The sequence below is a fragment of the Anticarsia gemmatalis genome, chromosome 13 (genome assembly GCF_050436995.1).
Source record: "Anticarsia gemmatalis isolate Benzon Research Colony breed Stoneville strain chromosome 13, ilAntGemm2 primary, whole genome shotgun sequence".
NCBI classification, from domain to species: domain Eukaryota; kingdom Metazoa; phylum Arthropoda; class Insecta; order Lepidoptera; family Erebidae; genus Anticarsia; species Anticarsia gemmatalis.
This window is the reverse complement of record NC_134757.1, coordinates 4,966,703-4,992,910: the sequence shown is the minus strand read 5'-3', so window position 1 is coordinate 4,992,910 and position 26,208 is coordinate 4,966,703. Positions and strand designations below refer to the sequence as shown.

The 26,208-nt window shown below is 36.2% G+C and overlaps 4 protein-coding genes across 8 annotated transcripts; 2 read left to right on the top strand and 2 right to left on the bottom strand.

Annotated features, from left to right (window-relative positions):
• Window positions 1-171: 171 nt before the first annotated feature.
• Window positions 172-1,071, top strand: LOC142977535 (PRKR-interacting protein 1 homolog). The gene is made up of 3 exons (XM_076121469.1): window positions 172-357; window positions 444-623; window positions 761-1,071. Exons 1-3 carry the CDS (start codon window positions 259-261, stop codon window positions 1,016-1,018), a joined length of 537 nt encoding a protein of 178 aa, XP_075977584.1. The 5' UTR covers window positions 172-258; the 3' UTR covers window positions 1,019-1,071.
• Window positions 1,072-2,182: 1,111 nt separating this feature from the next.
• On the bottom strand, window positions 2,183-8,707 carry Rpn1 (regulatory particle non-ATPase 1). The gene is made up of 17 exons (XM_076121466.1): window positions 8,530-8,707; window positions 8,396-8,452; window positions 8,097-8,315; window positions 7,763-7,848; window positions 7,274-7,480; window positions 6,772-6,930; window positions 6,489-6,618; window positions 6,030-6,255; window positions 5,568-5,801; window positions 5,195-5,343; window positions 4,865-4,967; window positions 4,518-4,684; window positions 4,061-4,175; window positions 3,717-3,877; window positions 3,229-3,413; window positions 2,759-2,964; window positions 2,183-2,585 (listed from the first exon to the last, which is right to left on the bottom strand). The coding sequence occupies exons 1-17, from the start codon at window positions 8,602-8,604 to the stop codon at window positions 2,272-2,274; spliced, it is 2,793 nt and encodes a 930-aa protein (XP_075977581.1). The 5' UTR covers window positions 8,605-8,707; the 3' UTR covers window positions 2,183-2,271.
• Window positions 8,708-9,335: 628 nt separating this feature from the next.
• sad (Cytochrome P450 family protein sad) lies at window positions 9,336-15,924 on the top strand. 2 transcript variants are annotated; one of them, XM_076121468.1, is made up of 8 exons: window positions 9,336-9,534; window positions 10,186-10,366; window positions 10,585-10,988; window positions 13,020-13,226; window positions 13,307-13,443; window positions 13,512-13,706; window positions 15,286-15,501; window positions 15,580-15,924. In XM_076121468.1, exons 2-8 carry the CDS (start codon window positions 10,191-10,193, stop codon window positions 15,700-15,702), a joined length of 1,458 nt encoding a protein of 485 aa, XP_075977583.1. In that variant the 5' UTR covers window positions 9,336-9,534; window positions 10,186-10,190; the 3' UTR covers window positions 15,703-15,924. The 2 variants fall into 2 exon arrangements, with proteins under 2 accessions (XP_075977583.1, XP_075977582.1); XM_076121467.1 differs by lacking the exon at window positions 9,336-9,534 and adding an exon at window positions 9,582-9,895 and having other exon boundaries at window positions 15,580-15,923.
• Window positions 14,981-26,116, bottom strand: Rnb (BTB/POZ domain-containing protein Rnb). Of its 4 annotated transcripts, none has more exons than XM_076121463.1 (13): window positions 25,786-26,116; window positions 25,056-25,282; window positions 24,508-24,736; window positions 24,167-24,335; window positions 23,849-24,019; window positions 23,147-23,583; window positions 22,717-23,077; window positions 22,327-22,518; window positions 21,922-22,168; window positions 21,737-21,845; window positions 17,691-17,836; window positions 16,841-17,612; window positions 14,981-15,096 (listed from the first exon to the last, which is right to left on the bottom strand). In XM_076121463.1, exons 1-12 carry the CDS (start codon window positions 26,029-26,031, stop codon window positions 16,853-16,855), a joined length of 3,294 nt encoding a protein of 1,097 aa, XP_075977578.1. In that variant the 5' UTR covers window positions 26,032-26,116; the 3' UTR covers window positions 14,981-15,096; window positions 16,841-16,852. The 4 variants fall into 4 exon arrangements, with proteins under 4 accessions (XP_075977578.1, XP_075977577.1, XP_075977576.1 ...); XM_076121462.1 differs by lacking the exon at window positions 14,981-15,096 and adding an exon at window positions 15,752-16,732; XM_076121461.1 differs by lacking the exon at window positions 14,981-15,096 and having other exon boundaries at window positions 15,752-17,612.
• Between the last annotated feature and the right edge of the window lie 92 nt (window positions 26,117-26,208).

Below are 26,208 nucleotides of genomic sequence, written 5' to 3'. Positions count from 1 at the left end.
TGTGATATGGCGTGTAATCTTTAGTTAACGATTAATTTATGATGAAGAGCTTAGAACGTAGGTACTCTGTTTGTTTGTATTAAATCTAATAAAGTAGCCCACTGGTTAAGCACCACATGACCATAAAGCATCACTGCTGCACTGGGGTGAACTCTTCTAGAATTTCTGACACTTCTGACAGTTATCAGTTGTTATTTAACCAAACAAAACAACCATCGTAGGTTATGTACCAGAATTTATGTTTTAATTTAACGTAAAATGAGCGATACGGAATCTAAAACTGAAAAGAAGCCAATAGTAATAAAAAATGCCACAGATTTGCAAAGGCTCAAACTTGAGAAGCTTATGAAAAATCCTGTTGGTACATTATTTTCGTTGAATAATCTCTAATTCTCTATCGTCCTATACTTTATTTTTATTTACACATTTTATTATCTTATCAGGACAAACCTGTGGTGATACCAGACCCTCCCAAGTCAAAATCATTAGCTCCGGCTCCTGACTTCGTTCGTAATGTGATGGGATCAAGTGCCGGCGCTGGGTCGGGAGAATTTCACGTGTACCGTCATTTGAGGCGTAAAGAATATGCCAGACAGAAGTTTATTCAGGAAAAAAGTGAAAAAGTAAGTTTTAAAAAGGGATTCAATTATTCAATCTGATCAGTAAAAGGTCATTTGAAATTTTATTTCTAGTATTGTGTTAAGAGTATTTATAACAAAAAAAAATATAACGAAATTGAGTGATCCACTTTTGATTTTAGGAAAAGCTGGATGATGAATATCACAGAAAGATAGAAGAAAATCGCAAAGCAGCAGAGGAGAGGACAGCCAAAAAGCGAGCTAAGAGACTTAAGAAAAAGAAAATGGCAAAATTAAAAGCCAAAACAGCTAAGACTGACAACAAGCAGAATGTATCATCTCAATCAGATAGTGATAGCAGTGAGGAAAATAATGACAGTTCTGAAGAAAGCAATAAACATAAGGAAAAGAAGATATCTGCATCTGAAAATAGTTCATGAGTCAAATGTATATAATAGTATTTGTTTTGTGCAAATAAAAATCATTTAAAAAGCTCAACTTTTTAATACTTACAATTACAATCATATGATAATTAAATACATACATAATTTTAGAAAAGGAAATTTATTAATTTGGTTTATACTTAATAAATAATTTAAATTATGAACTAAAAATAATCTGCATTAAAATTCTTAAACTGGTGTTGAAAACTTATCATAAGCAATTCCATTTATAAATAAATATGGAGGTAGTGGAGGCACAGAAACAGAGAATGTGTCATGATGTGGTAGAGTCATCCGGTTCCAGGATGCTACATAATCTGGTTTCTTATTCTTAGTCTTGAAACACCTACACCATGGTATTACACTCATCCTGAAATACGTAAATACTTAATACCACACCAGTTATACCTGAGGTAGGTACCTGTAGGTAAGTTTTCGCCATTAACAATGGTAGTCTCATGTTATAGGGGAGAAATAATCCTATAAAAAATATATTGATATTACATCCTGAAGTATGGAACATAGTGGGCTTACCTACAGTTGAAGGATTATTAAATATATACTTGTGAGACATAAACACTGGAAAACAGTAACAGTTGAAAATATAAATATTAAATTTTTCTTACCCAACGATTAGCAATGCAATTGAAATTAGAATAATCGAAAAGATAACAAGCCACTGGTAAAATTCCAACATTTTAACTGCAATATTAAATTTAAATATAGGGAAATGTGCTTAACTGCTTGGTTGGCAATGAATTGGCAGTTACTGCATAGAAAATAAATTAATGTCAAAAACTCAAAATTATGTGTACAAAAGAGGGTATTTAGTATTTTCATAGCACCAATGAACAGAATTTTTGCATTTTACCTTTAATGGCTGTGGAAACATAATCATATTCGTCGAGATTTGAAATCATCTGAGAATGCCAATCAGTTGGTAAGTCCTCGAAGAGAGTTCGATGCCGCCATGTAACATCGTTTAAGGTACATTATCTTGTCGATGCCACAAACTAACCAAGAGAGACTGCCTTTACAGTGTACTAGAGGTGTGAGGCTTAAATTTTTTGGGAGCACTTTTATAGGATTCAACCTTATAACTCCGGTTAGTAGTTAAGCCTTCAGAGAGATCTTAGGTTGTAAATAATTTAAAAACAAATATAATTCTCACAATTTTATTAGAATTGAAAACGAATATAGATAAATGTTAATTAATTCTAGGGTATAATAATAGCCTACGGTATAGTGTATTATTGGACCGACGCCATTACACTGTCCTCATTTTTCTTGAGTATGACGAAGCCTTCCATGACGGGTGAGAGCGGGATGTATTCGTCAGTCGCAAGCTCGGCACGTTCACCGAACGACAATAATACCGGGGTGGTATGTGTGTGAGAACCAGCGATAGTTTTCGGCGTTCCCGCTTTACCGATCACGTCAACAGCCTGTCCTACACGCACGCTCACGTTCAGGGGCTGAAGGTTCTCGTCGAGGGTGACCAACCAACGGGGTTGCATCGCCGTCGCCAGGACGTACAACAGGTAGTGAGATTTGCCCAGGATTACTGCAATAAAATGTAAGGAATGTTAGTTCTATCTAAACTACTTCATTATGTAACAGCAATCTGATATTTATTGTTTTTTTAAGAATCAAAATGAGAGCTATATCATAGCTACATAAAGTTAGTAATAATATGGTTGGTCGTTTATCACAAATAGTGAGAAAGAAGTAACTTACTATTTTTACAGTCGAGGAAGGCGGTAAGTACGACGAGCAGTCCAGCGAGCGCGGGCTGGTTGATGAGGCGGCGGTCGGCGTGCGTGGGGCACAGCGTCACCGTGCCCTTGCCCGCGTGGCACAGGCCCTGCGCCAGCCGCACCATGAACAGGTGCACCGGAGACTTGCCGTGGTACAATGCTAGAGCACGCAGCATCGTCGCCAACCTAAACACACGATATTATGTTAAACAATATGAATAAAAACAAGATATACCTTTCATGTGCTATATTAAGCCTTTATAATTGTTAACACACTATTTAAATGAACATGAAAAAAACGTTTTGTATTCCAAAAAATGCCTAAAAGAATTTATCTAATTTTCACACGACGCAGTTTGCATGTCATTGTGGCGTCATTTGATTACTTTCTGGTTGGTTTCAGTATTGGTAAAAGGTATGATTTAGTGTATGATGTATAAGTATACATACCTGGCATTATTAGTTCCGGCTCCGACGAGTCCCATGGCGAAGATCGCGTTGTAAGCGACGTCGTTGTCGGAGTCGTGCGAGTACTTGTTCAGTACGTCGATGACGGCCAGTTGCGGGTTGGATATGGAACACAGGGCGATAGCTAGGGGCACCGCCCGCCGCACTGCTGGCTCACCGTAGCGACCCTGTAGTAGCATTCAAAATATATTTTTAAATACGTAAGGAAGCAAAATTTGACTGTGTTTTATTTTACTGTTGAATATAAGTTGAACACAGCTCGATGTTATAATAATGATTATATTATTATCTACTTAAATTTTTCCGTAATTCATAATAATAATATTATAATTGTATATTGGGATAGATTTTTGTTACTACGTCGAAACTGATTCTGGATTGGATATATGACGTCTTTTACCCCCAGGAATATTTGTCTATAATGTTGTTAATGTCTTGTACAAAACGTGTAAAATATGTTGTGAACTGACCAGTTGCCCGAATATCCTCGTGCACATCTCGGCGCCGGTCTCCTCGGCGAGCGCGATGACGGCCACGCCGAGTGTGGCGACGGCCTGCACCGACGACAACTCCTTGTTCGCTTCCTTTTCCTTGTCCTTCTCCTTGTTCTTGCTGTCCTTTGATGACTTGCCTGAGCACAAATCGTAATGATGTTGTTTATTAAATAACAGACAGATAACGTAAGAAAAAGAATAATTTTAGTTTTCTTGACAAATAATATAATGGAGAATCTGTCGAAATCAGGCAACCCATTAAATTACGATCTTTAAGTTAAAGTTAGCATAACAATTGTGGTAATTGTGAAGTTGTTTACCTTTGTTCTTGTCGTCCTTGGAGCTACCGGCAGAAGAACTGCTGCTGCCACCCTCCTTACTATCCTTCTTGTCTTGCTTCTTGAATGCTGTGTCCTCAGTAGACGATTGTTCATTCTGAAATAAACATAAGAGTAGTGAATATAATTTTTTTATCCATTCGTAGAAAGCTGTCCATCAGGATAAAAATACATTTAATGAAAATATACATGAGGATAAATTCAGAATCTTAAGTTGAAGGGTGACGAAGTAGTGGACGTTAAAATATTATTAATTTTGAGCGGGAGATCGCCTGGTCTCTTCCGTCTTGTATGGAGACTACCAGTATCGTAATGTGAGAGTCTCCATACAAATGTATGTGAGATACTTCGTGGCGACTAGTCTCCGAGACTAGAGTCGCGCGGGCGTATCGTAATGGGAGAAGGGCTTTAGGTTACCACTCGTGACTATAGTACTCACATCAGTCTCGTAGTGCTTGGAGCAGATGTGCAACATCTGCTGCACGACGAGCACGTCGCCGGTGCCGGCGTAGGCGCACATGGACAGCGTGGTCTGGCACAGCGACTGTTGCGGCTCCGGCAACACCTCCAGCGCCGCCATCGTCGCCTCCGTGCGCTCCTTGCAGCCTGGGACACACCCTCAAAGTTAGCGGAAAAGTACACACAAGACAATGACAATCTCAATTTCGTTGCTTTCATGCACCCTCGTAGAACATGAAACCGACAGGGTTAGTGGGATATCGAGGTAACATTTAGACATCAATATTTAAACAAAATAATATCCTACTACTATGATAGACTTCTTACCTAAGAAACACAGTCCCAAGCCCAAATGCAAGAATCTTGCATAGGTGGATGAATGTAAATCCTTATTGTCGTCGATTAGACGCTGAATGATAGCGCAGGTTACCTGTAAAACAAAATAAATCATTAGTAAAATTATCATTCTACCTGACTATAGAAAAATCAAGTCCCCTTAAATGCTTGCCCCAACTTATAAACCAATTCCACGCGCATATCTTTGGAAAAGACCCTCATTGTTTGTTGTTGGAGTTTAAGAGAAAACCGGAGTTTATTTTTTTGGACTTAGAGACAATAGATAGTATAGGACTAAATAGGATAGTATGGTGTACTGACGTCGCCGTTGCAGGAGCCGACGGCGATGAGTCCGCAGGACACGGCGGCGAGCGCGCAGATCTCGGGCGGCGCGGCCGTGTCGCTGAGCACGGGCAGCAGGTGCGACAGCACGTCCTCGCGCTGCGTGCCCGCGTACGCGATGCCCAGACCTGCCACATACATGGTTGAAAACGACTGCCCACTTCCACCCGATAATTATTCGGTAGTGGCGATTTGAGAATTAACCCTCGGTTTCTGAGGTACATTTAGTGATAGTTTATCTATTCAATAGCATTTCAACTCATAAAAATATCAGTTTTAATAGATAAACTACCGCTAAAAGTGCCTCAGAAACCGGCCATAAGAAATATATTTTTGTATATTGTCGGTTTACCTAGAACGCTGCCGATCCTAAGGTTCGAGCTGGAATGCAGGACGTAGTCGGAGAGCAGAGCCAAGGCGGGATCGCACTCGTTCCTCACGCCGCAGTTGACGAGGCCGAGCGCCAGCAGCGCGCCCGCCTTGATGTGCTCGTCCGTGGTGTACAGGTACTTGTCGATAGGCGTCAGACCGCCGTCCACGTCCCACAAGTGAATCATACCCAGAGAAGCGGCGGCCGACAACATACCTGTAAAATGTTTCTTTGTTTAATTACATTCTCTTTGCCTACATTTTTTGTTTATTTAACTTAAACCAGAGCACGTGAGATATGTAATGACCATCTCGACATACAATAATTGGCGGTGCAATACTTCACTTCTCCTTGTCAAGGGGTAAACATACCGCATACATGGTAAAAGAGCGCATTCGCGCGAAAGGCTAATACTCCAATCTTTATTCCAAAACAATGTCTTACCATGATCCTTGTTCTTATACATCCACTTATTTCCATCCTCAGTAGTAACCAGCTTATCGCGTCCAAAGCCAGCATTCACGAATGCATTGACGAAGGTGGCTGATAAGTTCTGCCTGGCAGAGTCCACTGGGTGCTCGGTTAACAGTGAAGGGCGGAGAGCAGAACCGGCTGACTCCAACCACGTCTTGTACACTTCCTCGGGAGTCTTGGGCTCCATAATGTCGAGCTAAACGCATTGATAAAAAAATTAGAGAGATGGCCGACTATTCAAATCTTTACGACTTATGTGTAAGTTACGTATGAGAAAAAAGTACAAATACTACAGTACAGAAATCGATATAATTTAATACACATTAAAGACAGTTTAAAACCTAGTTATGTTACTTTTTACCTAAAGACTTCGCATGTTCGAAGATGGGAGTAGAAGCTGATGTTTTGACATGCATTTGATTGACTCACCTCTCTAGCCAAACTGAGGAAATGGTCATTAATGTGTGCATTAAGAAGAATAGTACGAAGGTCTTCATCATCTACTTCCAAGGGAATGTACTGACGCGCAAGCATGTAGCACAGCTGTTTCTTGATCAATCTGCACGAAAAAACACAAGTAAAGATTATGTAGAATATAAGAAACAAATCTTAAATTTTAGTTAATTAGCTAGGGCTGGATAAGCTTTAAATTAATATTATGTATAAAAAAATTGTTTTGGAATTTATATTAGGTATTAAAATTGAAACTTACGGATCAGTGCAGGCATTGAACACCTCCTCACACTTGGCCTTGTCATGCAGTTGCATGGCTACAAGCAAGCCACGAGGATACTCTCCAAAACGAATGTAAGTGTCAAGCACTCCTTGTAAAATCTGAGTAGACTCTGGCTCCACTACATAACTGGCACAGCTGCAAACAATACGAAGATTAGGTAAGTCTATAATTTTGATGAGCGAATGTACCTACGACTTACTTACACAATAATTTAAGTTATCCTAATGGCGCTAGTTTCTTATTTTTGAGAATAAAAAGACATACTTGAATACAAACATAAAATCATACCTCTTTCAAATTGAAGCAGGCAGAGACCAGACAACACCAGTTGGTATGGTAACAAAACATCTGACATTTTTATCTACTCTCTACATTTTTAATCCCTTTTATTTCTGCTTCTTTTTTATTTATTCATAACTTTGTAAGTAAAAGAAAAATGCTTCAATATAAAAGATTATTATCTGCACAAGTTTCTTACCCAATCAAGTACAAGCACACTCTTGGGTAGTTGCTCTGGTCCATGTGTTGAGTGAGCAGGTCTAAGCGGTCAATCTCCATCAGCAGATCACAAGCCTGAATCTCAGCTGAATGCTTCATATCAAATGAGATCACATCACGAACCAGAGGCAGAAGTGAATCCATATTCTCTATGTTCCATTCTTCAGCTATTTCACCTTCTAGTTGTCTGTATGTTTAGAAAATTAAATAAATTAGATTATTTTCTGTATAAAGAAGTATATTGCTTTACAATAACTATATAACAACAAAACTCAGTATAACATTCTTGATTCTGTCTGTAACATCTTCATAAATAATCTGCTTAAACTTACATCTAGTATAACCAAGTGATAGAAAATAATTTGGGACAGGATATAAGATTCTAGGAATAGGAGTAAAGCCATGAATTGAAGCTGATAATTTATGGCACAGATATTTTTTTATATATAAACAGTGTTTGTGTTCATACCTGACATATTCATGTCCCCAGTCACCCACATTGGACATAGTTCCAAGTAGGCAGTATTTGAGACATTCCCTCTTTTCTGCAGCATCCTGTATGAAAAGTTGTTTATTATTATGTGAATATTTAGATTTGCTTCAATTTGAGTTATTTATATTACACATTCTTAACAATTTATAATTATAACATATTTTTCATAAATAAATATGACTTTGCATTAATTCTTGATTTCACAACATTGTGCTTAGATATCCTGAATCCTGATAATACAAAAGTTGTAAAAACTTAACAAATATAGTTTATTTTTGTTTGAATACAAAGTAAAGTAAAATATACTTACAGCTGAGCCACTGACGCCCATAGCCAAGACGGAGACGACATCGGCACAAAACTTCTTTGTCTGGGAGTCTTCAACCTTTTCATAGACTTGTTTTAGTGCTGGATAATGCTCTCTCAGGAATTTTAAAGGTTTTGGTACTGACGTCATTGATGTTGTCGACGTCCTAATAAGCTTACTCAGCATTTGCAAAGCCGGCAAGTATAAATCTACATCGTTGCCCTGTTCGCAAAACATCAAAATAGGTTATAATTGTTTATTAAAATGATTTATTTGTTTATTTAAGACTCAGTTCCACATACCAGCAACTTTTCAACCAGCATATTAAGTTCTTCTTGCAAACGTTTGTCCTCTTCAGACTGTAAGAAAACAATTTGATTGAATACAGCCAACTTTTATCGGTTTTTGATACATTATATTGGAATACTTTTCTTACCAAATCATCGTTGGGAGCTGCTGCAGGCTCTACTTTCTCCTTTTTCGGCTCCTCAGTCTTATTTTTCACTGTCATTTTTACCTATTTGTTTTATAATACCCAAACGATACAATACACTAAAATCCTCAGTGATTCTTCAGTTTTCAATGAATGTACAAATTTTGACAAGTCACCACAGCATCGTAATACCAGTACAAATACATAACGAAATCTACCATAATTTTACTTCATAGTAGATTTCTTGTCTATGCTAGGAAAGGAAACAGTGTAATGTTTTGTTATACATAAATGTTAAATAACCATCATTAGTAAATTGTGGCATCTACCTTAGAACTATTTACTATTTTCATATTCAATAAATGTTTTAATTGGAGCTGAAAATATGACTACATGTAAACATGTAGCTTTTTTCGTGATAAATAATATGTTCCCTACTTCAGATGCTGTAGGAATTGTCTTCATACAAACGCCGAAATGTAGAAAGTAACATTTTGGTACCTATTACTTTTTTATTTTTCTAATGTATTCATGTATCCAGAATGACTGAAGACTTTTTAACTAGAATTGGAATAGATACCAAGTACCAACAGCCTTAAAGACATCTTAGTTAGTTATTTAACACAGCTCGGTACCATAACATTTTTACCGCTTTGCTTTTGGTGGTAAAAATATGAGAAACCAGTCAGTAACATGACAATAACTATGCTATGTATTACTGGATAATTATTATGGATTATGAGACACTCATATTTCACTTCAAACAAGTGACTCTTACTGAATGACCAATGAAACATTTTTTTATACAAATTTGATAGTTTATACGGAAGCCTGTCCAGTAATAAATGTCATACCTATCTCAAATCAAAGTGCTTGTTCAGTCATTCAAAGTACCTATCCTTAAGAACAGAAAATTGTTTGGAGAAAACCCAGATTTGTTATTATACAGGATGGTGGGCCAGAAACTCTATATTAGTATTTAAACCATTAACACAAACTTATTATAAGGTATAGTACAAATATAAAATATGTCTAGAAATTGAAAAGCATAATATACCTACACACAAATACGAGTAGGTATATTGTAACTTGATATTCTACGTGTATATGAGTAATATGATGCTTAGATTACCTACACTGCTACACTGCACGTTGTTTATAAGGCGCAGATCTCATAAACACGTTGGCGCGGGCAACATACATAATTCACTGTATTATTACCATTTTAATGTGATATATTTCGAGGAATCCAGAACAACAGGAGGATAATCTTAACGGACCCGACCGAAAAGCATCACTTTAGTTTGTTAAAAGACGCGAACACGTAAAGTTATACTCAAAGTAGTTCATACAAAAAGGAATAGCAACGGTAAGTTTTTTATAAAGGCATAACTTGTAGAATGATTATATTTATGCCTATTAATAGTGACTCTACTTTCAGAAATGTTAAAGTCGTTAAAGTACAAATTAAAAAAAAAATATTTTGTATTTAACGATTTTATTGCGGAACGTAAAGTATATTTTTTAGATTATGCAAATACGCACCTAAGTGTATTTTTTTTAAATGTTGTTAAGGTCACAACAGGCGTAATACTGGTTTTTGGTCAATAACGTAAAGTGCAATAGTTATCTTATTTATTCTGTTATATTTACTTGCAGGTAATATGCATCGCATTAGATATCAGTCACTATTCAAAGGGAATATACTCTACCATAAAAGTATTTCCAATGTTGTAGAATGTTCTACACCACCCTTAACAATAGAATATATTCCAAGACGAAAATCTTTGCCATTTATTGGAACTAAACTAGAATTTATTGCTGCTGGCAGCGGAACTAAGTGAGTAATTTTTTTTCTCTAATTGTTAGTGATACGAATAGTCCTAAAACTTGGCTTTCTTTACACTATAAACATTAAAGATAAACTTTCAAGAAAATACAAACCAAACAATTTTTGATAATTAGGTATAGTATTAGGATTGAACACCACGTTTATGCAAATATGAATTTAGTGCCAAAGTAAAAAATAAAGTTGTTTCACCACTTTTAAAATTGCAGGTTGCATGAGTATGTTGACCTTCGACATAAGCAATTGGGAACTATCTTTCGTGAAAAGTTAGGTGGCAGTGCTGATTTAGTTTTTGTGAGCGATCCCATGCTAATGAGGACTCTTCTACTTAGTTTAGAGGGAAAATATCCCGCTCACATATTACCTGAGCCTTGGTTGTTATACGAGAAGTTGTATGGATCTAAAAGAGGACTGTTTTTTATGAATGGAGAAGAGTGGCTAGAAAACCGACGTGTATTGAACAAATACCTATTGAAAGAGGGATCCGAGAAATGGTTAGAAAATCCAGTGAAGACGACAATAGCAAATTTTATGATTAAATGGCGGAAAGAAGCAGAAAATAGAAATTTCGTTCCCGATTTAGAATCAGATTTTTATAGATTATCCATAGACGGTACGTTACCATTGCACTAACTGTTTTCTCCGGAACAGTACGGCAGTGAAGTCAATATTTGATAAGCACTATGCATAATTTAGTTTTAAAAAGTTAGATTCATATTATTATTTTACTATGTTGCACAGTGCGATAAAGCTTGAGGTCTTGTTTTATTGGATCGCTTTCTCTGAATTTGGCTACATTTATACAGGGTGTGGCGTAAATAATGGATAATCCTTTACCAGCGGATGGGCGACCACCCAACTGATCTAAATATCAAAATTTACCTCTGGCACAAGTATCATAGTTTTTGAGATTTTGGCCATTTTGTGTGTTTTTAAGAAAGCGATTTAAACTCGTTCTTTTTAATGCTGTGATCACAATTTAAGGCTTTTTTTAAATCCGTTTTTTGCAAATAAATCCTGAATAGATGCGCTATTGAATCTACAATCTTGCTTTGTTATTACTACTTGTTTTTTATTTAAATTATGCATTCAAAGTTGAATTTTATAATCTTTCACAACATTTGTGCAACTTTGAGCACTTGTGGTGAAAAAAAAATGTATGGTGGCTTTACTGCCCACGCCATAAATAATTTCTAAATTTTATAAGAATTCTAAATTGGTATAACATGCAGCATTAATACCGATTATTGTCAAAATATTACAACGAACTTAAATTATTAACACTTTTGCCGGTCGACTAATTTTATTTTATCAGCGCGTTTAAGCTAAGTTTGCTTTCAAATATTCATGTTTATAGGGTTATTACACTATTAAAGATTATTTAGATGATAAAAAAGCTTGGAACTGTGCTGCTTCTGCCAAGTCTATTTCAAAATAATGTATAACAATTTGATGAAAAATGTTTTTTTTGTCAACAGAGTAGTTCTCTTTAGATTTCTAATTGGCCATAGTTAAACGGAAACGATCCAACCCACACAGACGTAGTTTCGAGATATTTAAGTTCAGATCGTATTTCGTCATTGATTCTCCACTTTAACTTTGGGGACTAACTCAGGACTATAGCTTCATGGTGGGTTTGAATTAAAATTTTAACTTCAAGGAGTGTTTTGGTATACATAACTCATTTTCGGCCAGTTTATTAGTGTGGGTTGGATCCTTTCCGTTTAACTATGGCCAATTATCTTTATTATTTGAATATTATTTGTGTTTTGTATTTCTTTTTTTTTTCAACACTGCACACAAGTGTTCAAAGTTGCACAAAAGTGTTGAAAAAGTACCTATAAAATTTAACTTTGAATGCATAGTTTAAATAAAAGACAAGTAGTAATAACAAAAAAAGATATTAGGTTCAATAGCACATCAATTTAGGATTTATTTCCAAAAAATTTTAGCCATTATGTGTGTTTAAGAAAGCGATTTACGCTCGTACTTTTTGGTGCTGTGATCACAAATTAAGACTTTTTTTAAATCCGTGTTTTGCAATTAAATCCTGAATAGATGTGCTATTGAATCTAGAACACGCTTAGTGGGAAAAAATAAAATTAGTCGACCGGCAAAAGTGTTAATAATTTAAGTTCTTTGTAATATTTTGACAATAATCGGTATTAATGCTGCATGTTATACCAATTTAGAATTCTTATAAAATTTAGAAATTATTTATGGCGTGGGCAGTAAAGCGACCATACATTTTTTTTTCACCACAAGTGCTCAAAGTTGCACAAATGTTGTGAAAGATTATAAAATTCAACTTTGAATGCATAATTTAAATAAAAAACAAGTAGTAATAACAAAGCAAGATTGTAGATTCAATAGCACATCTATTCAGGATTTATTTGCAAAAAAACGATTTAAAAAAAGCCTCAAATTGTGATCACAGCATTAAAAAGAACGAGCTTAAATCGCTTTCTTAAAAAAACACACAAAATGGCCAAAATCTCAAAAACTATGATACTTGTGCCAGAGGTAAATTTTGATATTTAGATCAGTTGGGTTGTCGCCCATCCGCTGGTAAAGGATTATCCATTATTTACGCCACACCCTGTATAACTTTAAATACATAATTAACAACTACATTTTTTTGCAGTTATTATCGCAGTAATGATAGGAAATGAGTCGACGTTGAAAACTAACAAACATTCTGAAGTTCTATTAAGTATGTTTGCGGAATCAGTAAAAAAAATATTTCAAACAACAACAAAATTATATGGTTTGCCTATATCTTTGTGCCAAAAACTCAACGTAAAGGTGTGGCGGGAATTCAAAGATTGTGTTGATACTTCATTGGCTTTAGGTAGATATCAAAATGTTTTTTTTTTAATTTTTACTGAATAAGTTAAAGTAATATAATGATCTTTAACTACTTATTTCTAGCTCATAAAATAGTCGGACAAATATTACAAAACAAGCAACATAGTAGTGGATTGGTAAAAATGCTATCTGACGAAAATATTAACGACAGTGACATAAAAAAAATTGTTGGAGATTTTATTATTGCAGCCGGTGATACTGTAAGTATTTTACACTTGGGATAAAAGATTATCTTGCTAGTTAAATCCTAATGAAAATATATTTTCAGACTTCTTATACGTCATTATGGAGCTTATATCTTTTATCCAAACATAAAAGTACAGTAGACGAGTATAAGCCAGAAAATTACGTCTCCGTGCATTACCTAATAAAAGAATCTATGAGATTGTATCCTGTTGCTCCTTTCTTAACAAGAATTTTGCCCAAAGACAGCGTGTTGGGGCCATACAAACTCAACGCAGGGGTAAGAACAATACATTATATTATACTATACCATCAGAAATCTGTTCCGTGTTGCGACTGTTTTTAGACCTTTACTTAGCCATCATTTATATGATGATTTTTTTTATAATTAGATATATTAAAATATCAATAAATTAGCTTTCCAAGGTGGCCCGCCAATCTACCATACTTTAAAACTACTATAAATAGCATACATTTATAATAGGGCAACATTATTATAAAAATATTTTAACCAAAAACAATATTATTGTCGATAATACCGAATGTCGATTGTCATATTGTCAGGGACGTCATGAATACTGTCAATTGTCAAACCAAAATAAGAAATAGGTTATGTATGAAACAGGTTAAGAAGTAAATAAATACTTACACAAAATGATAAATATGTTGTATTACACGCGTATAGGTAAATTAAGGATAAAGCCAGCAATTCAATCGTTACGGTCGTACAGCGCTATTTGTGAGAAATATAATAATCGTAGTGAAAATGAATTCAGGACTTACAAACATCATATTCGCCATCAAAATCATATTCCTATGCACATCAACAAAAGGAATTTATCGCTAGAAGGATTCGTGAAATGGCAAGAACAAACATATGCAAGTATATCAAACAGCACACCTGTAAATTTCATTCAGGATGGATTGCTTTATTTTCACGACATGACTGGATTGCCTTGGTGGGCTACTATTGTCACTTCAACAATACTTATAAGAACTGGTATGACCTTACCACTGAGTGTTTATCAAAATTACATCTTAGCTAAAGTTGAAAATATAAGTTTAGAACTTAAGGATCTAGTTAATGAGTTAAAAAGAGAAACAGCAATGGCCAAAAAAGCATACAACTTAACAGATAAACAAGCCATAGTTTTGTATAAGAGGTCACTGAAAAAACAATGGCGAAATTTAATAGAAAGAGACAACTGCCATCCTTTCAAAGCTAGTTTACTTATATGGTTCCAGCTGCCAGTGTGGGTGTGCATGTCATTCGCCCTGAGAAACCTTGTGTATATGTCTAATGGTGATCCTGCAGCCATGGTTACTTTTATGGAGTTGTCAGCAGGAGGTTTAGGCTGGATTCCTAACTTGACAGAACCAGACCACTCATGGATCCTGCCTGTTGCATTTGGATTAACAAATTTATCTATTATAGAAATTCAAAGGTTATCCAAACTAAGACAACCTTCAAAATTATATAATACTTTCACAAATGTGTTTAGAGTATTTACAATAGTGATGATACCTGTGGCTGCCAGTGTGCCTTCATGTATGTGCTTGTACTGGATGACTTCTAGTGGTATAGGCTTGGTGCAGAACTTGGTGCTGCTTTCCCCATCATTAAGAAGAAAGTTAAGGATACCTTTAGCTCCAAGTGAATTAGAAGAACCCTACAAACACATAAAAGAAGAATTAAAAGATGGATTAAAAAAATATTTACCAAAAACATCTTAAGTGTTGTGTTTTATTTCGGTTTATTTATAACTTTGTTGAATTTGAATAGGTATAAAAGCTATATCTTTTTATCTTATCCTTTTTAAATGTATTCAGTTCTCTATAAAAAATTGAATTTATTGCAGACTCCAATTATAGCATCCATTTATACATCGGGTAGAGATGAAAGGAACTTTAGCAGAGCAAATGAATTTCTACCATTTAGATGGGACAGAAATGATCCACGAAAGAAGGATCTTACGAATCATGTGTCTTTTGCATCATTGCCTTTTGCTCTTGGAGCTAGATCCTGCATAGGCAAAAAGTTGGCAATGTTGCAGATGACTGAACTTATAAGTCAGGTAATGTATAAGATAAATTCTATTACTAATTTTATTTCATGCTGTGTGGGTTTCATAATGTAAATTATAATTTTTCAGATTATGACGAATTTCGACTTCAAGTGCATGAATAAAAATGAGGTGAATGCTAATACATCTCAAGTTCTTGTACCAAGTGAAGATATAAAACTATCATTCTCACTGAAGAAGCCCATCATTTAAGATTTATAATAAATATTTGCTAGTAATTACTGAATGAAAGTATAATTAATGAAATCTAAACCTCCAATTCTTGTTATTATGTAATGTATGTGTTATTAATATGGCATGTATGTAATGATACACAAGACTTAAGTGAATATAGTATATTTTAATATAATACAAATTGGATGAAATAAAGGTTTAATTACATCTAAATATCATCATTACATCCTTAAATCATAGCAGCAATACATTTGTGATAAGCAAAAGAACCAATTTAGATATATTATAAAGTTCTTTAAGTTAAAATAAATTCTTACATTAATATTTACAATAATAAGTCCAAATGTACAAAGTTCATGGTGCATAATAATATAATTTTTTATTTATATTATAATACAAGTTTTTTTTTATAAATGCATTAAAAAAAGTGTGGACAATCTGCCATAAAAAAAGTAAATGGCGATCCTGGCTGGCAGTATTATAATTGATACAAGTACGACTAGTTGATTTAATCTAAAGAAACGCAAATAGGTTAACAAGCTTAATTCATGGTTAGTGATCTTTATCAACATTATAAGTTAAAGACAAAGTTAGACTGGATATTAAACAATGTAAAACCATTAGGATAATAGTATAAATCAAGATCATAGCCAACAGTAGACATATTCCAAAAATATTTGTTCCTGTTTCTTTTTGATGTGGAACACCACATTGATGACCATATCAAAATTAAATCATTTATTCATATATTATGTCAAATACTGACACCTATGAAAGGCGAAGATACAGGAAGTGAATTTACCATCAGCTCATGAGGTAGGGCCAATGAGAAGAGCTTTCAAGAAACTATTGGCCACTCTTAATCCCCAACAAGTTTTATATATTTTTTCATTACAAATGATTGATGTTGCAAGTAGCTGCCACCAATATTATCGAACACAATCAGGGTATACAGGTGGGTACTACTTATCTTTAGATGGGTATTTGGCAAGTATGTATCTTTAATGGCATACTATGAGTCTATGACATACTTCGGCGCAATCGAAACCTACAATATAACCAAGGTGCATAAATAGAAAATAATATTACAATGAAATTTTTTAAGTTTAAAATGACATGGAAGCAAAAGAGATCACATGTTTTTTTAGGTACATACCTATATGTATATTTACTTTACAAGTTGCCTTAATATCATGGACTTTATGTCCTCCAACCATTGTTCCTTATATTCTAAACTGAGTATAGTTTTAAAGGATTTTGTCCGATCGGTTTCACACATTTTGCCTGTTAATAAATATGCAACTGATTCTACACACAAGAATCCCATACCCTCGCTGAGTGACCACACATATATCTTATCTGCAGTATCTGGCGTTAGTTGGAATTGTAAAATGGCACTGCTTAATAGACCCTTTAGTTTTTCAAATAAGAATCTATCAGCTAACAATAATACTTCTAAATTTGTTTGAAGATCATCACACATGGGAAAATAGTTATCATCATGTTTTGGATTATTATATCCTCCATGTAAAAGGAAAAATAGATATTCTAAGGCAGGTTTGGTGACATTTTTTAATCTCACGCATTTTTCAACAGATTCTTTGAAACAACCCATTAACATGGCACTAAAAACATCTGAGTTTTGACACAGAAATACTCTATTTGCTTTTACTAGCGATAAGTCATCCAATTCAAAAATAACAACGTCATCAATGGCTAGGTTTTTTAGTATGGTATCATAGTCGAAACAACTCTTTACTTTGAATCTATTCTCTAATGTTTTAGGATCTTTTATGTGTACATTATTAGCTAATTTAGCTAAAGCAGTTACGCAATCTCGCATATCTTCTTTTGAATTGGCAATAGAGTCGAACAGTAAATTAAGTGCCCCACAATCAATAAAATACTTTTTCAGTGGCTTTTCCGTCCTGCAAAAGTAAAGAAGTTTACTAAAGGAACATACAAATTGCATAATATAGTAAGTAACAAATAAAAACATTTTTTACCTCACAATGTATGGCAACGTCAGTGAAAGAGTTTGCTTAACAGAAGTTTCGCCTTTCAGGAGCTGATAACTTATTTCTCCAATACCATAACTCGATTCTGCTAAAATCGTTAGTTGACTCAAAAGCTTTGAACTTAACCTCACAAGCTGAAAAAATATTTGGTTTATTAGTCAATGTATAATAGAATACGGGAATTAACGCGAACACGCATTTTACCTTAAAATGCCTAACGTTTCGGCGCAGGTTGCACTCGCCGTGGTCCCAGGCAGACTGGAGCAGCGATGACAGGACTTCGTGTATATGAGGCGGACGAATGTCCATCCACCCTCATATTTTGATTTTTCCAACCGCCAACACACACTACACTAACCGTGTCCCTATTCTGTGAGCTAACCGTTTCCCGTAATATTCTAAATAACGCGAGTGAACGGCTTCTGAGACAATTAATACGGAACAAACACAGTGAGCTTAACCGTATTCATAGCGAGTTATACGTGTTACATGTGAAGTGTAGTGTTAGTTTATCACGCGAAGATTACGACTTGTGTGATCGGGTAACGTATCTTCAGGCTTCTCGGACCTTCGAGTTGTGTAGTGAAACCCATGAGCGTAAGTTCTCGAAGGAGTACAACCGAAGGTATGTCGAGAAAAATACGTCACCGGCTGTACCCGATCCACTGACTAAAACCGTCGTAAACCTTTCAAATGTGAGTTTAGACCAACCTACGATTAACATCTTGGCCAAAGGCATGAACTTCGCACTAACGCCTAAGCGAATTCCGTTCGAAAGTGTAATCAGTAGCGTCGAGGAAACGATTGCTCGTAATAAAATACCGCCCGGCGACGCCGATACCCTGCGACAGGACGTTGCGGTTATATTACGAAAATCGAAGGTTCCAGCGAGTAATACCACTGCAGAAGAGCGTCAAGCACTGAAACTTATTCGGGATAACCGGGATATATTAGTGCTTAAGGCCGACAAGGGAAACGCCACTGTAGTGATGAATACAACTGATTACCAACAGAAAGTTCGGGATTTGTTATGTGATAACAAGGTATATAAACCGGTATCATATAACCCTACGGCTAGAGTAACACGACGAATACGGACGCTGATACAGGACAACAAGGACCTTTTCACGGAAGACGAGTACGAAAGACTGTATAAACCGAAGTCGCACCAACCACCGAAATTATATGGCCTGCCCAAAATACACAAGTCCAACGTACCACTGCGGCCTATCGTGAGTCAAATCGCCTCTCCTACTTACGACCTTGCAAAGTACGTTGCGTCAGTATTGCAGCCACTTGTGGGAAATACACCGTCTTTTGTGAAAGATTCGCGGCACTTCGTCCAGATTATTAAGGACCTTAGATTGGAACCGGGCGATGTCATGGTGAGTTTTGACGTCGAGTCGCTCTTCACCAATGTTCCAATTAAGGAGTGTTTGGACGTGGTAAAGACCAAGCTAGAGGACAACGAGATGCCGTTTAACTATATTGATCTTCTTAAAAACTGTTTGGACGGCAACTACTTCCTTTTCCAAGGCCAACATTACCTTCAGATTGATGGCGTCGCAATGGGCAGCCCCGTTGCCCCTGCACTGGCTAATCTCTGGATGGATCACTTTGAGGAGAAAGCATTGGCACTCGGACCAAAAACCATACGGCTTTGGAAAAGATATGTGGACGACATCTTCTGCATTAAGGCCCATTTAGACGGGGAGAGTTTCTCGTCTCGAAGATACGATTATCGAAAGAATATAAAACATTTTTTTCGTCTAAACATTCGCTCTCCTCGCACGTTGCTTTGGGCGAGAATTGCCTTGCAATGTAATATTGTTATGTCCGTGTAAACATAATTTCAAAGCAATAATCGTATTTCGAGATTTTATGCCAGTTGCTACTATGAGTGCAGTGCGCGATGGTGTTTTAATTATATTTGCTCTTCTAAGGCAAGAATAAGGTAAACGGAAAAAAAAGAAAAGGCGTTAGGTTAGAAAATGGATAGCTAGAAGAAATGATTTGGGAGCATCTAACATGTTGTGCCTTGAATTACAATTGAAAGATGAAGAGACATTCAAAAATAAATTTCGGGTTACGAAAATATTTGGCTACAGAAGATTCATTTCAAACATTATCAGAAATATTTATAGTATATAGGTGTACCATAAGTTACTTTTTGGTAGAAGTTCTGCAAGCTATTTACATAGCATTGGAGGATTTCATTAAGGTATGAATGAAACACGATTCATTTCAAAATCACTTAGGTAACTATCAAAAGATTATCTAAGTATTTATTCAAAATCAGTCTTGCTTTAATAAGGTAGATTACAAAACAAATAAATGGCAATTAGCTTATAATAAATCAACTTAATATAGAGATATTTGGAAAAAAAAAAATATTGTGCATTCGTTGAATCATTTGGAAAGTCATCTTGCATGCTTGAATTCCACCACTGTGTGTCGCTATCAGTTCTCGAAAATGCATCGGGTCACTAAACTCGAATGACAAATCTCGCACTAAAAACGATTCAAACTGATTTGTACGATACTCGTATCAACTTGAAAATATGTCACACGAGATCGTGTTTATACAAGTTGAGATTCTCGTAAGCAACAATACCTGCGTCGTGTAAACAAACATAGGCAATTATCGCCTAGCGATAAGTCATATGCGAATCTCGTATGACATAATCGTAGGCGAGATTTTAGTTCTTGCCTGTATGTAAACATTTTGATACGATTGTGTTATGGCGATTATTGCTTGTGATAGTAGCGTATAGTTTCTCGCTCGGAACCGTACGAGAAACTCTCCCCGTCTAAATGGGCCTTTATCCAAGGAGGTCAACAGGAAGTAGATCAATATCTAGAACACCTAAACTCCATTCACCCTAAGATGAGGTTCACCTACGAAATGGAGACGGACAGGTCGTTGTCATTCCTAGATGTGAGGGTTGCCGCGAAACCCGATGGATCCTTATCACACTGTGTTTACCGGAAACCGACACACACAGATAGATACCTGCACGCTACATCACATCACCATCCCCGTCACTTGCAGTCCGTTATGACGTCACTGAAGAACAGAGCTCATGACCTCTGTGACCCTGAACATGTTGGGAAGGAGCTGGAACATGTTCAGGAGGTACTACGAATGAACGGATACCACGTAAGTCGACGAAGGAACAGGATCACGAAACGGAGTAAACATCCGGAGGTCAACAGACAGCCCGCCTACTTGCCCTACGTTAGAGGAGTGACTGATAAGATCGGGAATGTATTGAAACAATACAGCATCAGCACAGTGTTCACGCCGGGGGCAAAAGTCAGCAGCATGGTGGGCACACCGAAGGATGTACTACCGTTTCAAACACCAGGTGTCTACAAGATCAACTGCAGCTGCGGTAGTTCCTACATAGGCCAGACTAAGCGGTCGATAGCTGAAAGGGTCAAGGAACATATCGCCGCTGTTAAGAACCGTCAAATCAGCAAGTCAGCCATTGCGGAACATCTACTCGAAGCAGGAACTAATCACTGGATTGAATTCCATCGCCCTCAAGTCCTCTCCACTGAACGACATTTCTACTCGAGGATTGTTCGTGAAGCGATCGAAATCAAGAAACATCCAAATTTCAATCGGGAAGACGGCTTCAAATTATCCGCGACGTGGAATCCAGTGATTACTGTTACAAAACCTCGCTATGTTTCGCAATCGGTTAGCTCACAGAATAGGGACACGGTTAGTGTAGTGTGTGTTGGCGGTTGGAAAAATCAAAATATGAGGGTGGATGGACATTCGTCCGCCTCATATACACGAAGTCCTGTCATCGCTGCTCCAGTCTGCCTGGGACCACGGCGAGTGCAACCTGCGCCGAAACGTTAGGCATTTTAAGGTAAAATGCGTGTTCGCGTTAATTCCCGTATTCTATTATACATTAAACATGCAACGCGAGAGTTTAAAAGTTATTATTAGTCAATGTATTGCATATTTCTCATGATCCAGAAAATAGTAGTAGTTGTACTTGTCTGTTCTGTGTTCTCACCTGTTTACATTGCTGGCATTTAGCAGATGGATGTTTAGAACTGAGGGACATGTAATGTAACCTCAGAACCAGTCTGTGTTTTAATATGCTCATGAGGCAGAGTGCGTTACTGGAAATAAATTTGATTATTATTATCTGGAGCCTGGTGGTGGAGAATGGTGAATACAAAAAAGCTGAAAAAGTACCTTAATACTTTGGCAAGAATTCGTGCAGCACGTCCAAGAGGCCGCTTACATCTTTCAACATAATCTAATAAAGCATTCAAACACTCGCGGCCAGTCAACAGCTCCAATGTTTGATTCGGCACCGGCTCTTCACGGAGGGCTCCGAACGAATTGCATGCTCCGTGTGACACTCGGAACAATAACACTAGTACGCATGCTATATGGACTCGCGATGACTTGTTATGCTTATCAATATCAGTAGAGTCATCTAAAAATAAAAATATTATTAAATTCTAAGCAGAATATGGTGTAAATTAATTTGAAGTTTAAGCTTTAGTTTATGGTTTGGGGGACTCGTTCTATGGGATCGATATCAAAGCCACTATACTACTAAAGCTGTCTAAAAAAATTACGATATCTTCGTACATCTACCTTCGAGTGGGGCCTCCACTTCTACACTCTCGTCGTCCTCCATAATGAGTTCGTCAAGATCATGTGCGACTTGAGCGGCGTCCAGATCAACCACAGTGCTGTTAACACCAGCCAAGTCGACCACTTCGCCCTCATTGTCACTACACACGGGTGAGTAACGACCCGATATCTCCGAATCTGAGCTATCTGAAAATATTTAATGGTATAACATAAATACGAGAAAACCGAAGTCCACGCGGGCGAAGTTTTAGATGGCCGCTGGTTTTATATAAAACTAAAAAAACAAATCATTATTTCCTTTAGGCCAAATGTTCATACTAATGATAGTCGTACAATAACTCTGGCTCATAAAGGGGTAAAGACTTAAATAACAATATATCCTACCTTCCTTGATACTAAATGGTGATGAAGGTCCTCCAGAACTGCTAGGGCTCCACTGGTTATGATCCGTCCAGTAAGGAGACATTGAACTAGCTTCTCCTGAACTAACACCAGACTCAGGGCTCCAGTCCCATTTTGTACGTTTATTCGACGGAAAGGCCCTGTATTCTGGACTGAAACCAGACTGATAACCATCTGAATACAGTGAATATGGTGACAATGGACCCAATGTATCTCCTCTTTCTGGACTCATAGATACGTGAGACCCTGATGCCTGTGGCAATGAGGGCCATTCAGGACTCTTTGGCTCCCAGTATACACCCGCCGACCAATCCTTACTGGCCATTTTTATGAGCTGAGATTTCTAAAAAACAATAAGTAGCAGTTAATTTTTGAAATATCAGCTAAGAATTAAATATAGCTTGTTACTTACTTTTTTCATAGCTTTTGGGCTTTTAGATCGAGCTCTTTTGAGGCACTTACGTCGTAAGGGCGGCGTCTCGTCTTCGCTTTGACTGTCGTCAGTCGCGTCACTGTCTATAGCATCAATGAAACCGACAATCATGTTGTCTCTTTCTATAACCACTTTTAGTTCATCTTCGTTTTTACAAGACAATGGACCTTTGCGTCGAGCGAATAGACTGCTTTTCCCTTCTGCATTACTGGCAGTTGACTGTTCTGTTGTTTGTTGAACTTCTTTATCTACCTTAACATCTTTTTGTGATTCTTTCACTTTGTCTGCAGTTTCAGTTAAAATATCATTGTGATCTGAATCTGTATTGTTATGTTCAAAATTCATTGTTTTTAAATAGTTAGTTAGTTCATCAGTTAATAAATTGACAAGGCCTTCATTGACCAGAATCTGGAATGCTGTAAATAAATATGATCCTTAGATATTATTATTGTCGTCAGAGACGCTTAGAGCAGGACATTTTATAGGAAGTATACTTGACCAGAATACCCTACTACTATTTTAGGAAAATCTACTAGACGGATTTTAATAAAATTTGGTACATTGATAGCTTATAATTTGGATAAACGCATGAGATAGAAATATTCACGCAGGGGGATCTTTTCACGTAGACGAAGTCGCGAGCAGTATATAGATACATGAATAGTGTAATGTTTAACTTACATGTGTCATCAAAGACATACTGCAGTAGAGCGTGCATGGCGCGCGGGTTCACTCTAGCGGCCGCTACTAACAGCGGCAAACCACCGCTATGACGTAGACGAGAACGATTTACCGACTCTCCACTCAGTTGAGCCAACGCATGTGCTGACCCATCTGGCCAAAATGAAACATCTGAAATAAAAGTCATAACATTTAGGCCATAATCTATGCTAATATTATAAAGCTGTTTTACTGCATTCTCTCTTATGTGACGCAAGCGAAGTTGCTCGAGTCATACTAAATTGAGCAATTTTGATTTTATTCTCCTTATAAAAATACCTGTAATACTTTGCAATATGCTGACAAGACATTCTACAAAGCCAGCGATACCTAGAAGAGGTCTGCAGGTGGATAAGTAACATAGATTCATGAGACATTTTAGTGCAAGTGTCTCAAACTTTTTAGTCAATGCTACAAGACATTGGAATCCTCTGCCATCTCCTTGGATCTAAAACAATAAACAAAACTAATAAGGACTGAAAATATAATCAATATTTAAACGACTGAATGTTATGATGAGTACTACAGCAATATAATGTGTATCAAAATATAGAAAAATATTTTTAGAATTGACAATTATTTCATTTTTATTATTATTGTTTAAGGTGTTTTAAACATACTTGTTCTGCACACTGAGCAGTGGAATGTGTAGTGAAGTAACCCAAACACTTCAATATTCCTATAATAAGCTCCTCCTGGCTTTTTTTGAGCACATCTGCTTCACGAACTGGGCCAGTTGACTTTATGATACCAGCAGTTTCACATTCTGTTGTTAGTAAGATTGCTATGCATCTTACTGAGTTTAGTCCTAGCATTTCCTCTCTTTTATCAGTCACCATCCATAGCTGCCTGTAAGAACATGGTAAACAAAGATTATTACTCAATGATTTAGTGAAAAGAAAGCAAGTTTCAAGAATGATCCTTGGTCATAGTCACTCTAAAATAGAGTAAAAAAAAATTGAAGATTGGCTTTTAAAAACTATTTTTAGTATGTATTTACAGAAGAGTTTAATAATCCAGTCAGTAAATTGTTCAGATTATTATTTTTTTATTTAATTTATTTATATAAAAGATATTTACATGGTAATTTTTAGATATTTACATACAATTTATTTATATGCTGTAAAACTATAAAATGGTGAAAAATTTAATTTATATATTTATTTACCTGATGGCACGAACTGCCATTGTCAGAGTAGGATAAGAAGTATTTTTGTCTCTATTCTCAATGAGTGTGACCAGTGCTGTAACCACACCATGACTGTGCAAGCCTTCTGCATTTGATGTCTTCTGTGCTAAGTTCCCAATAACACGACAAGCTCTTCCGACGATGCTGTCACGGCAAACAGTTTTGATTATATTTACTAGAGGCCCAAAAATATATAATTTTCCAACCTGAAAAAATTAAATTACAGATAATAATATAGAAACATAATAATTACAACACTTCTTTGATAATTTATTTAAGAAAACCTCAACAAAAATTGACTTATATAAATTCAATATTGCTTTTTTATCTCTTCTCACTAGGACTCGAGAACAACTATACCAATTTGTCTAATTCTTGTTGCATGGAAGGTAAAAGTCAGTAAGGATTATATTGAAATAATTCATTTTCATGTGCACATTACCATAATTTAAATAAATAGATAGAACTCAGACACAGTCATTTTATTTCAAACTAAACAGAGCCTGTACTCAGGTAACCAAATAACTGATAAACATATTTATATACTTCTTAATACATACTCATACAGACAAACTGACAACCAGGCTCAGAATATAAACAAAATGTATCCAGCACAAGTCCTGGATATATTTAAGTGACTTCCCACTTAACTCTAACATAATTTTGATGCCAACTAATACAATTTTGAAGGAATATATTAGTTACATACCGTAAGGCTGCTTTCCTCTTCAAGACAACAATTACCCAGTATGCTTAGTGTTATATCAAGAATTCTTTCGTTAGGTTTGCGCAAGTGTGGCAGCAAATACTCTAAACCACCAGACTCTCGAAATAGCTTTATCCCATTATCATTTGCAATTATTTTGCTTCTAATTCTTAATAAGGTCTCCTGAACACGACTTGAAGATGATGATTTTAGTCCTTCTATGGTCGATTTTACATAATTCTTATCCATTTTATGAAAATTACAATGGATTTTCAATAACAAAGTTTTGACATTTCACTTAACTCAATAATCCATCCAGCCCAGCTGCACTTTGCAGCTGGTTTTGTCTATGGAGTTTGCTGCTCGCCTGCCTATATTTACCTTAAAGTTATGTCTTTTTTAGTAGGTTTGATTAATAAATATTGA

Bases quoted from the DNA above. Each gene is read 5' to 3' on its own strand.
- LOC142977535 (XM_076121469.1), top strand. From the start codon at position 259: ATGAGCGATACGGAATCTAAAACTGAAAAGAAGCCAATAGTAATAAAA. The intron at 358-443 runs GTTGGTACATTA...TTATCTTATCAG, and splicing joins AGAAGCTTATGAAAAATCCT to GACAAACCTGTGGTGATACC. The intron at 624-760 runs GTAAGTTTTAAA...TTTTGATTTTAG, and splicing joins TTCAGGAAAAAAGTGAAAAA to GAAAAGCTGGATGATGAATA.
- Rpn1 (XM_076121466.1), bottom strand. From the start codon at position 8,604: ATGACAGTGAAAAATAAGACTGAGGAGCCGAAAAAGGAGAAAGTAGAG. The intron at 4,685-4,864 runs GTAAGAAGTCTA...GGTGTGTCCCAG, and splicing joins CTTGGGACTGTGTTTCTTAG to GCTGCAAGGAGCGCACGGAG. The intron at 3,878-4,060 runs GTAAACAACTTC...ATTTGTGCTCAG, and splicing joins CAAGGACGACAAGAACAAAG to GCAAGTCATCAAAGGACAGC.
- sad (XM_076121468.1), top strand. From the start codon at position 10,191: ATGCATCGCATTAGATATCAGTCACTATTCAAAGGGAATATACTCTAC. The intron at 10,367-10,584 runs GTGAGTAATTTT...TTAAAATTGCAG, and splicing joins GCTGCTGGCAGCGGAACTAA to GTTGCATGAGTATGTTGACC. The intron at 13,707-15,285 runs GTAAGAACAATA...AATTTATTGCAG, and splicing joins CATACAAACTCAACGCAGGG to ACTCCAATTATAGCATCCAT.
- Rnb (XM_076121463.1), bottom strand. From the start codon at position 26,031: ATGGATAAGAATTATGTAAAATCGACCATAGAAGGACTAAAATCATCA. The intron at 23,584-23,848 runs GTAAGTTAAACA...ATTTATTTACAG, and splicing joins GTATGTCTTTGATGACACAT to CATTCCAGATTCTGGTCAAT. The intron at 22,519-22,716 runs GTAGGATATATT...AAATATTTTCAG, and splicing joins ACCATTTAGTATCAAGGAAG to ATAGCTCAGATTCGGAGATA.